Source organism: Macrotis lagotis, chromosome 5 (assembly GCF_037893015.1).
Source record: "Macrotis lagotis isolate mMagLag1 chromosome 5, bilby.v1.9.chrom.fasta, whole genome shotgun sequence".
In the NCBI taxonomy this organism is placed as follows: domain Eukaryota; kingdom Metazoa; phylum Chordata; class Mammalia; order Peramelemorphia; family Peramelidae; genus Macrotis; species Macrotis lagotis.
Window position 1 is genome coordinate 201,267,362 of NC_133662.1, and position 12,290 is coordinate 201,279,651.

A 12,290-nucleotide genomic window follows, 5' to 3' on the forward strand; every position below is an offset into this window, starting at 1 on the left:
AGCAGCAAAATAGTTTAAGGAACCACTTCATGATGGGATTAGAGTTTCCTTCCTGCAAGAAGCCTGGATCTAATTAAATAGAAATAGCCTAATTGACCATAAGTTGGAAAGGGAAATGTGTGTGTGTGTGTGTGTGTGTGTGTGTGCACGCATGTGCACACACGCATGCACACATGTGCTTCCTGGAGATTACTCTTCACTTTCTTAGCCTAATACAGATGTTATAAGTTTTCTAGAAATGGCAAATAATAAAAATTTTGAGAGATCACTATGCTTTTATCTTTTCAAGTTGCAACAGACTGGGACCTAGATTAACATTATTATTATTATTATTATTATTATTATTATTATTATTATTATTATTGGAAGCTGATTTAATGGATGTTGTTAATTAAAATTACATACATGAGATCAATGTTGCCTGTATGAAGGTCAGCATTGTTTATACATTTTAAGGACTTTTTGGGGACTCAGTTCACTTTGGTATCTATGTAGTTTATCTAACAGCTTAATATAGGATGATTATTATAGAATAATTTATAGTTTGTGATATAATATGTAATATTATATAATTTTAAAAAAGTCTTCTCAAAGTCCAAGACATTGTATATGTTGTGAGGTAGGGGGTTGGCATCAAAGTAAGGGAATATTAACTGGGGTAATGTATATGGCTATAGTAGCTTGGGAGGCTGGGCAAGAATCTTGAACTAGCTGGTTGTGCTTTGATGGTACCAAAGATTAGACTAACACCCTGGCTATGGGGATAAAACTGCTTCCCTATATCTAAAAAATAGCCATTATAGCACAAGTTTATAAGCCCTCCTGGAATCCAGTATGGAAATCAACTTGATATGGAGAACAACAGAGCAAGGGGGTTCTTTGTGTACTGGTAGCACAGGATGCTAAGCATCATAAGAACAAATTAACACTAGTAAGGTCACCGTTGCAGAGACTTAAATGGAGGTGAGGCTAATCCAGGTAAGCTATGAGTTTGTATGGAATGCACCAAGAATATGAATGCTTTCGTTACATACCAGTACGTTATCTTACACATTTAGAGAAGGATTTCTTCAGTTCTAAATAAGTACTTCACACTGCTTTTGTTAGAGAAGGCTAAGTCATACTAGCTTGTACTGTTGATTGACTTCTACTTGAATATATGAGGAAAACAATACTAAGTGGAGCCGTCCCTAAGGACAGGTATCAAACACTACTATGACAAAAGCAACTTGAGAGTGCTGTTGAAAATCTGTAGAAAGGCACTGGAAGATTGCACCATCATCTAGTTGCTAAATGTGATAGAAAATACAGCATTGTCCAGTTAAAGGCAACAAAACAGAAATATGTGGAAAAATTCTATTTGTTCACAATTGAGAGCAAAAACCAAAGGCTAAGGGTTGAAGAAGCCCAAGTAACAAAAAAAATAAATCAACCTTAATCACAAACTTTATTTAGTGACTTGAAAAGTAAAGAAATCAGGAAATGGAGAAAACCACAGAAGAATGAGGATGTGGAAGATTTCTGGTCATCTGTGTAGTTCCAAGAAACATAATAGGCAAATAGAAAGTTGGCTCCAATAAAACACAACCTATTTCCTTTTGCACACCGTTAACACAATGCAGGATAGAGTAGTTAAGTTAGGTCAAATAAGGTGATGGAAACAAACTTCTTTGTAAAACTAGAAGTAGTGGGGCTTAATATCTAGGATTATTGGCTCATGTGTTTCACAATGGGTTCATAACTTACTAGCAAAGAACTATAGAGCTTTCTTTCAGATGAAAACTTGATCTCACCTTTCCTAATGGAAAGGTACTCTATATCTATTATCAAAAGATGAGAATGCCAATGATTCCCATAAATATAGGCCAGTTACATGTTTTTTTGAATACTTTTCCATAAAGTATTCAAGATTTGAATCCTTCCTGCCCTAATCTTCAGATATTTAGAAGAAAATAATAGATTGATTGAGGGGGGGGGAGAATACCAAAAAATTCCATAGGTACAAATTATTGATTTAATAATTATTTAAAAATTACTTGTGGGCACCATAATATTATTTTGCCTTTGTTGAATTTTTCTTTTGCAAGGCAAATGGGGTTAAGTGGCTTGCCCAAGGCCACACGGCTAGGCAATTATTAAGTGTCTGAGACCGGATTTGAACCCAGCTACTCCTGACTCCAAGGCTAGTGTTTTATCCACTACGCCACCTAGCCTCCCCTTTGTTGAATTTTGTAAAACTTTTCACTCATTTCCATTCTCATGACACTTAGCATGTATTGCAAATATGTAAAGTAGGTCAAAATAGATTTAGAAGATAATGAAGAACCAGAGGATTTGGTAAATAGAGGCCTAGTCTTGGGAGTCAGGAAGACCTGAATCCAAATCCAACCTTAGATACTAACAATGTGACTCTGGCAATGCCATTTAACCTTTTTTCTCATCCATAAAATAGAAAAACTCTACTTTCAGGATTGTTGTGAGAATAAAATACTTATAAAGACTTTTCAAACCTTAACTCTACTATATAAATGCCAACTGTCATTTTTTTCCACATGGAAAGTAGTTTTTTAAATTTGAAATGTCACCAGTACAATATTAAGAAAAACTGACATAAATATTTTTTTTAGGCTCATAAACAGCATTTTTTAAGGTTTTTTGCAAGGCAAATGGGGTTAAGTGGCTTGGCCAAGGCCACACAGCTAGGTAATTATTAAGTGTCTGAGACCGGATTTGAACCCAGGTGCTCCTGACTTCATGGCTGGTGCTTTATCCACTGTGCCACCTAACCACCCCCATAAACAGCATTTTTAAGGAGACTATTTAAAGCTCATTTTTTTCTTAATAGAACTATAATTTCACTTCTTGACTGCGGATAGTATCAAGCTATATGACTTAACCTTTTTTAGGAAGGCATTCATCAATTATTTAAGGAATGGCTGAACAACATGATATGCTATATGAGTGTGATGATAGTATTGTGCTTAAAGAAACAAGGGTGATGGTTTCAGAGAGACCTGGGAAAGCTTGTATGCACTGATGCAGAGTGAAAAGAGCAGAACCATTTCCCCCAGATTTCTTTGAATTCCTCCCTTTCTTGTTTCTTATCCATTATATTAATGTACCATCCCTTATTTAGTGAAGATAAGAATTATACACTAGGAACTCTGTCTTTCTTGAACTTATATATTATAAATGCCTATGCTACAAATATCCTGAAGAAATCAGCCAGTAAATTGCATTGTAACTATTCTTTCCATTCACCCAGGTTTGCCATTCTCAACTTTTCCTTGATGCTTTACTCTCACTCACTGCATGTATTCAGTTGGATGCCTTATCTTGTCACCTCTGTTTCCTCAATATCATTTCTATACATTGCTTTCTCTCCACTCACATAGTTACCACCCTAGTTCAGTCCCTTATTACCTCTTGCCTAGATTCTTCTTTTTTAAAAAAGTTATTTATTTAAGGTGGTAGAGTTAAGTGAGTTGCCCAAGGTCACACAGGCAATTATTAAGTATCTGAGGTTGGATTTGAACTCAGCTCTTCCCGACTCCAGGGCTGGTTTTCTATCTACTGCACCAACTAGCTGTCCCTCTCGCCTAGATTATTGCAAAAGCTTTCTAATTTGTTTTCTTGCCTCTAGGGACCCTGTCCATCCTTTACTCAATTGTGACTTTACTAAAGCACTAGCCTCACTATGTCACAACTTGCTCCCCATTTAATAAACCTCAGTGGCTCCTTTTGACTTTCAGATTTGATATCAACTATTTGGTATTTAGAATTTTTCACTACTTGTGCCTTCCCTATTTTTTCTAATATTTCTTTCTATATATTCTATAGTTTAATCATACTGATTGTACTTGCTGTTTTTCACATATGTCTAGTTATCCTTTTATATTTACATAGATATATGTATATATATGTGTATACTACACGTGTGTGTGTGTGTGTGTGTGTGTGTGTGTGTGTGTAATTATATATGTTTATTGCCCACTAGAATGGAATCTCCTTGAGGGCAAAAACTATTCCATGTTTTTCTTTGTATCTCTAAGAACTTAACCCAGAGCTTGGAAAATAAGTAGAAACAAATTAAGTACTTGTTGCTATTGATTGCTTGAATATTTTGCATGGACAAGTCATTAAACCACCTCATGGTCTATTTTCCTTATCTGTAAAATGGCTATTTAACCTTGGAGAATTGTTCTTCAGGACCAAACAAGATCATCTATATAAATATTAATAATTGTTGGGTTTCTGTTATGTGTACCAAAGTTTATGCTGTTAGATGATTATGTCTGAAATTATTGTAATTTGTGGCTTATGTGGGAGATTGTCATAATTTGAAGTTAGACATCATGAAGAGGCTTTTTGTGAAATTCTTTTGGAATCTGTGCTTATTTTTTTGTAAGATTAGCTTCACTAGGCTTAGTTAGGTCTTAGGTAGTGTTGATATCTGTAGTAAAGTGAATACTTTTTTATTTGATTTCATAAAGGTAGCCAGTAAAGACAGTAACTTGCTAAATGTTTAGTTTGGTTTTATTTAGACATTGGGAATCATTACTGCATTTCCATCATTTAGTAAATCATGGAGCATGCCCTTTGTAAGATTTCTATTTACCAGCTGACTGAGACCTTGGACTTTTCTATCTGTTCGTAGACATGCCTATGAAAGAAGCCTTAGTTATGCCTCTAGTTAGCCGATACTAATAAAATAAAATATTCCTCTTCTCATTTCCACCCCATCCAAATTTGCCTTTGTTCAGTGGTGATTTAGTAAATAATTTTTTGAGCAACTTCTCTGTGGTTTTTTGTCTAAGCTTGGAATCTTTCCTTTTGTATTATTTTTTAATTAAATGCTGCTAAATTCCTATAATAGAAGAGGCAATGCCTGGGGGGTCATTAAGATGTCTGTTCAGAGAGTGACAAATGACCATTATTATACTGGGTGTGTGATCAGATTAGTGTTGTGTATATATTTATATCTAAATGTTACTATTTGTTTATCTTAGGTAATCTATTTAAAGAAGACACCTGAAGAAGTCTACAGAGCACTCATAGCTGGCTCAAATCCCCCCTATCTTCCATTCAGGTATATCTGCATGTGACATATAGTTGTTGCTGTTTGCCAGTATTTTTTGCTACTTTTGATTTGGAAATAATGAATTCTTCCATCAGCTTTCTGAGGATGATCTTAAGTTATTTAGCATGAGCATATAGTTAGTCTTTATGACTGTTTCAGGTTACTTTCCCTCATCTATCTTTAGGACTTAAGGTAAAAGAAAAAAAATTAATACATCCTAAAATATTCAGTCTCCACTTCTTTACCTTTCTCTGATCTTGGCATCTTGTTGTAATCATGGCAAAATGCATTTGAGATTGGAATGAACAACCATTCTAAAGGCATCCCTACTACGCTACCAAGTAATGAGAGTCTGCAGTTCCATTCCTTAAGGTCTGGGAGGGATGACACCTTTCTCTACCTCAGAGAGCCCAGAAAGTGGAGTAGGCAAACTTACCCCCTTTTTTTTCCTAGGTGATGGCTACCAAGCAACTCTTTAGTTTCTATGTCTCTGACTGTGCCAAAACTCACTTGTTGATAGGCCAGTTATAGCTTGTAACTTCCACTTAGCAAACTTCTGAAGTGTCCTAAATTCTTCATGGCATGATGACTTAAACTGTTTCACAAATATTAATTTTATTTTATTATGTTTTATTCCTCAATGATGTAGTCACATTACTGATTCTTATAAACATTTTTCTTGTTTTAATTCATCACACATTTGAACAAAGTACTGACTTTGTGTCTGAAATCTGAGTTGAAGTTTCTAGTCTGATCCTTACCTTTCCAATTGTGTGACTGTTAAGTCAAATAACTTTTTTGGATTTCCATTTCCTCATCTGTAAAATGAGAATTACAACAAATTCATTACTCTGCTTCACAGGGTTCTTATGAGGAAAATGCTTGTGAGTGGTAGTTGTTATTGCTTATATTATTGTGAAGATGATGATGATGACAGTGACTTTTTTGTTGAGGCATACAAACTCTTCTGTTTGCATTTAAATCTCTTAAAACAATCCAACTTAGACTTGAAATTTTCAGGTAGATTACATATTAGTTGCTAAACTGACTTCCTTGCTATTCCTCATTCATAATCTTCCATCGTATCTCAGAACTTTTGCCCATACTTACCACTACTCTTAGAAAATTCCTGGCTTCATTCAAGACTCAGTGCTAGACATACTTCCTTCAAGAGTGTCATTCCTGATTCTTCTCCTATTTGTTAGTCCCCCCCCCACTTTGTTTTTCTTTTGTATATATGTTTTATATCCTTCCTAATTATGTGGGCAGGTATCTCAGTGGACAGTCAGCAAGACCTGAGTTTTCCTGCTCTGATACTTTCCTAGATATGTGGCACCCAAGCATCATGATACTTAACCTCTCAGCCTCATTTTCCTCATCTGTAAAATGGGAATAATAATAGCACATACCTCCAAAGGTTGTTGTGAGGTTAAAATGAGACATCTGTAAGGTGCCTTGTTTACCTTAAAGCATACTATAAATCCTTTCTTTGTGTGACTATGTTATACCCCTCTCCCCTCCAATAGAATAGCAGCTCTTTGAAGCAGGACACATTTTGCTCTTGTACCCCTAGTATCCAGAACAGAACTTGGCATATATAGTAGATGAGAAACTCTCAAGATTTTATGAATAAACTATCTGAAATTTACCTAAATTATCCATTTTTTCTAAGAATAACAGCTGTGGCTCTTGGCCCAGTTTGATGATGATATAATTGAGTAAAGATTTCTATTTGCACATCAGTGGGTAATAACCAAAAGATACTGCAGGTTTTGATGACTGGTACTGTCCACAGCATTATAAACCACCAAATCTGATGGATAAATAAGAATTAAACAGCTTGTGGTTTAGCAGTCTGATTACCATGGAAACCAGTATATTTTATATGGGTTTTCTGTTTAATTCAGCAAAATTGGCTTCAGGAAAATCCAGTCTCATTTACAATGTGACCATTGTAAACTAGATGGTTTGCATCATTGTTATTAGATGGTTTGCTTATTCTACTCAACTGAATTTTCAATGATTGTTAAAGCAATCTCTTGAGTATTGAAATAAAAATTGGTCACTACTCTGTAATTTTAAATACTTAAATAATTTAATAACATCATATTCTCCTTTTTTGTTGCTTTGTGGTTTTCAAATTGCTGCTATGTGTGTAGGCTCTCTGATTTGATCCTCACAATTACACTGTGAAAGATAAACAACTCTAGCAGGCATTATTAGTTTTCTACAAATGAAGTGCCCTTTCAACTGTACCTTGCAATCTCTATGATGGGGTTTTCCTGGAAGGATGTTTTTAATATTTTTAATGAAGGATTTCATTATGCATTGACTGCCTTAGAAGGTAGTGACTTCAGCAGTCCTTAGAGAATATTAGATGATCACTTGTCAGATGTGTCAAAGTAGGAACTCATTTTCTTCTGGATTAAATGGTTACTTAGGTCATTACTACTCTGAAATTCTATAATTGTGATTGTTTTTAAGGGAGTTATACTTTATTTAAAAAAATTATTGATAGCTTTTATATTTCATTACTTCCATTTCCAAATATATTCTTTTCACCTTCTTTCCTCAGAGAGTGATCTTTTGTAACAAATTTTAAAAGAGAAGTAAAAAATTAATACATACATCAAGGGTATGTGACTGCATATTCTTTCCTCCATGAGCCTTTGGAAACTTTACTCTAAATATTTGTATTAAGATGATTATGCAAATATACCGTCCCTGCTTTCCATAAAATAACAGTTGAAGTAGATGACCTCTGAGGTCCTTTGTAGCTCAAAAAATACATTGATTTCTCTTAAGGTGTTTTTTCCCCCCTCTTATTTTTAGTATGAAGCTTCTAATTTTAAGGTGTTTTTTTAGAGGAAATATTGATTGAGAGAACATTAAAGTAACTCCTCATTATGATCCAGATTCCTTTAGCTTGGTGACTGAAAAGTCTTAAGCAGATTATATATTTAAAAGCTGTTTTTTTTGAGAACATCATAAGAAAATTACTGACAGAATTTTCACAGAACAGCTTGTAGAAGTTTTGAGATCATTTGTCTCATATTTGCTAACTTAAAAATAACAGATTTCTGTGTGATGAGAGAAGCTGTCTCATGGTATTTTGATACTTTTTTGATTCTTGGCAGTATTTTCCTTGCATATTTAGTTATAATTTCTTGCTTCCTGAGAAGTGTCTATTATAGAAAATACTGACAGCTTTTTAAGATAAATTTTAACACATTCACACTCATGTTAGTAAACATTCAGTTTTTCTATCAAATCTTGGTAGCTAAAGGTGATTTGTATATCTTTTTTTTCCAGAAGACCATATTAGAATGCATGAGAATTCTTATAATTTGATTTGGATCAAATTTGTACTTTGTTAATATGAATAAGAATCTCTTCTTATGAGAAATATTGAGTAATTTTAGGACTAGTGTTTTTAGAGTTGATATTAGGTATAGGAACTTCACACTGGGAATACTGTTATTCATCAACTTCCTCTAATTTAAATCCAGAATGATTTTTTTGTTATTATATAAGATATCATTGTATCCCCCCAATTAATAGTATATTACATGGGTAAGCTATGCTTTTGCCTTTTTTTGGAGTATGAGAGGAGGAGGCAGAAGGGGGCAGGATATAGAAGGACCTTTGGAGTTAATGATCCTGAATAGGGAATTGATGATTTCATAGATCTATACTTCAAGATTATGTAGAGAGCTGGTGCATTAATCAACAATTTGTTGTTCTCCTTCCCAGAGCATATCACCATTCACCCCTTTCCGTTCCTCCTCACCCCACTTTCATGCTCGAGTAGGCTGTTTAAGGAGTTTTTGTGACCAAAACCCCTCTCATTCATCTCCTGGGGAGTGGTGGACTAGGGTATGGGTAGGAGTGATCCCTCTTGGTGATGGGCTTCACAGTTTGGTATGGTGAGGGTGAGGGTTGCTCAGTTCTCCCCCTGAGAGGGAGGGGCTTAGTCACCTGTAGTAGAGGTGGGAAGGTCATTTCTCCTGCTGTCTGTCTTGAGATGGGGGCGGGGTGACTGGAGGAAAAAGAACCCAATTGAATTGGGAGGCTCTGGGGGAGCAGTGTGCACATGCAAAGCCATATGTGGGTGGGCAACCCCAGGTGGGGCCTTGTCTAGGTAATTATTAAGTGTCTGAGACCCAATTTGAACCCAGGTACTCCTGACTCGAAGGCTGGTGCTTTATCCACTACGCCACCTAGCTGCTCCCAAAAAGAGTCTTGCTTCTTTCTTTTTTTTTTAGTTTTTTTTTTTTTGTAAGGCAAATGGGGTTAAGTGGCTTGCCCAAGGCCACACAGCTAGGTAATTATTAAGTGTCTGAGACCGAATTTGAACCCAGGTACTCCTGACTCTGGGGCCAGTGCTTTTTATCCACTGCGCCACCTAGCTGTCCGTTTGCTTAAGCTTTTCTCATTAGTCTTTGTTTTTAATCTCACTAACATTTTAGGGGGATGGGGGTATGTTTGTATATTCCCTTTCCTACTTCACTGAATCCTCCCTGGCAACAAGGAAAAATTGTTCAAGCAATAACATAGTTAACAATGGCCCACTGGTGACCTGGTCTGACAATGTTGGCAGTATTTGGCCCTCTTAGCCTTCTGCCTCTCTGCCAAGAGGAGGGTGACATGTGTTTTATCTTCTGTTTTCAGGGATTGTTGTTGGTTTTTCAGCTATAATTCATAATATAATTTACTTTGTTATAGTCTTTGAGCAATGCAGAATTAGAAAAAATATATAATTCATGTTTCATTCTGTTGGTTAATTCATTGAAAATAGAAAAGTGCTTACATCTTATTTACTGGGTTTTTTTTTGGCTACTCTTATCCAAGAGAATTCTGGATTTGGGGAAAATAAAGGGTCCTCTAGGTTACTATTCTAAAAGATACCTTTTTGGGTGGGGATGAATAGTTTACCTCCTCTCTCCCCACCCTTTGTCCTTTAAACCCAAACAAACAACTTCAGAAAGCCTACTAACTGTTCAGATAAACTTTAAAACCTCAGCTTAAGCTGATAAATCATCAGCTTCCATTTAACTGCCTAATCCATAAACATATGCATGTTCACTGATACACCAGTGCCTATCCACTAGAGTTGGGTCTTTGGATTTATTTGTAGAAATGTTAACATACTCTATTCTCCCAGCCTATTCATATACTCAAATTCGTTTCTTTATCTGAACACAATAGGAGAAAAAATCTGATCTTAGTTTTTGGTTACTTGTTAATAGCCCTGAAATGTCACTCTGCTTTTAAAAAAGCATAATTGGCCCCTTATTGCCTTTAGGATAAAGTAAAGATTCCTCTGAAATTAAGCTGGCTGCAACTTCTCTCTCTCTAGGCTTTCTAATATGTAGTAATTTTCCATTCAGTCACTGCTGTAGCTAAAATGGTCTCGATACCCCCTCTCCTCCCCAGGACTTTCTATCACCTGCTTACCTTTTTCTTTCTGCTTGTTATGTTCCAAGGACTTGAAGTGCTTTTCCTTTTCATCTCTACTGTTTTTGAACTGTTAGCTTCTTTTTCTTTTAGGCTTTTGCAAGGCAAATGGGGTTAAGTGGCTTGCCCAAGGCCACACAGCTAGGTAATTATTAAGTGTCTGAGACTGGATTTGAACCCAGATACTCCTGACTCCAGGGTCAGTGCTTTATCCACTACACCACTTAGCAGTCCCTGGTAACTTCTTTTTAAGAATATATTTCAATTATTACCTGATTTAAGAAATCTTCCTGATTCTTCCCTTACCTGAAAGAGATGGCACTTGAGGTTTGTTACCTATTCCCCATGCCATCCATTAGTATATTAGTAACCATATTTGTGTATGTGTGTGTATTTGTTTTATAATCTCTGTCTCCCCAATAGAATATATACTCTCTGAAGGAAGGAATTATTGCATTACCATTATATATGTAGTGGTACACAGGAGATGCTTTTAATATTTATTGATTGATTACTTTTATTAGACAAGTAAATGCCTCTTTCTGGGTTGAAATGCCAGATCTTTAAAGAAACTCCTTAAAGAAATGATACATCTTTTCTCCACCCATTTTATCTCACAGAGAGGATTTATGCAAATGCATTCTTTGGGAAGTACTTCTGCTTCAAAAATGACCTGAACTTTAGGTATAATGATGGTTTGGATAGCTGAAAACTGAATTTAAGAAGAGAAATTTCATCTTAGTCTTCCATCCTCTACCTCTGCATCTTATTATTTTTCCAGTTTTTTTGGGAAAAACAAGAAAAGACAAAAATAATACATTGTGAAGTATGATCTTAAGATTAATTGAGTATTAGAGTTGATGTTTGTAGCTTACTCTTATTTTTCCCTCATTAGGACAGAAAGTAAAGCTTCTTTTTCCTCTCTTGAGATCATTTCTGGCATGTTTTTCTTCTTTGATTCTTGGTAATTAATCTTATAATCATCATCATCTCAGTTTTCCTACCCTATATCTCTTCTTACCAAGAAAATTTAATTTTTTTTTCATAGCCAAGGAACATGGAAAGGAAGAAAAAATCTTTATGCAATCTAATATTATTTTAACATAGTTGTATGTGGCTTAAATTTTACTTAAAGCACTAAATTTTTCATTAATTTAATTCTTTGCATGTAGTTGGAATAATAAATAAATTAAAAAATCTAATGCAAAGATTGGATACTTCCTATAGGAAACAGTTTTGTTGGCTACTCCTAGTCTTTCAGTTAAAAGATTTGACACAATATAGCTTTTTGTGGGGTTTTAAGTAGAAAAATTTTACATTCTTTTCTCTTTATTATTTTACTCAGAAGTCCAGTGAATTGAAGGAAAGAAATTGGAGGAGAAGAAAAAAATATGGATAATAGATTTGCAATTGTTTTGGGATCTATGTAATATCATTCTTGCTTGTCTTTTGACTCTTAATGTGTGTTAAATAGGGCACTTATTTTTTGAATGCCATTATTTTAGTGCAAATATGACAAAATTGACAAAAACTCTTTAAGAAAATAGACCTGGAATATTACTTACTCAACACTCATTTGGATTCAGTGTTCTCAAGTGTTAGAAAACTGAAGAGTTGTTCAGAAGAATGTTATAAAGCTATGGATAGAAAATTGGGAAGAACAGTTTTTGTAACTTATTCTTTTTCTGTTTATTACAACTTGACTATCATTAAATTTTTTAAACTTGATATTATAGTTTTTAAAGCATTAGAA

The 12,290-nt window shown here is 34.9% G+C and overlaps 1 protein-coding gene across 11 annotated transcripts in view; it reads left to right on the forward strand.

Moving 5' to 3' along the window:
* Nucleotides 1–12,290, forward strand: part of CDC14A (cell division cycle 14A) — a 250,070-nt gene that overhangs the window by 104,537 nt on the left and 133,243 nt on the right. For 10 of the 11 annotated variants that reach the window (XM_074188266.1, XM_074188273.1, XM_074188274.1 and 7 more), the window contains one exon: nucleotides 5,010–5,089. The exons of the other annotated variant lie outside the window; for it this stretch is intronic. In XM_074188266.1, coding sequence (XP_074044367.1) covers nucleotides 5,010–5,089 — 80 coding nt within the window. The remainder of the gene's footprint in view (nucleotides 1–5,009; nucleotides 5,090–12,290) is intronic. 11 annotated transcript variants of the gene reach the window in all.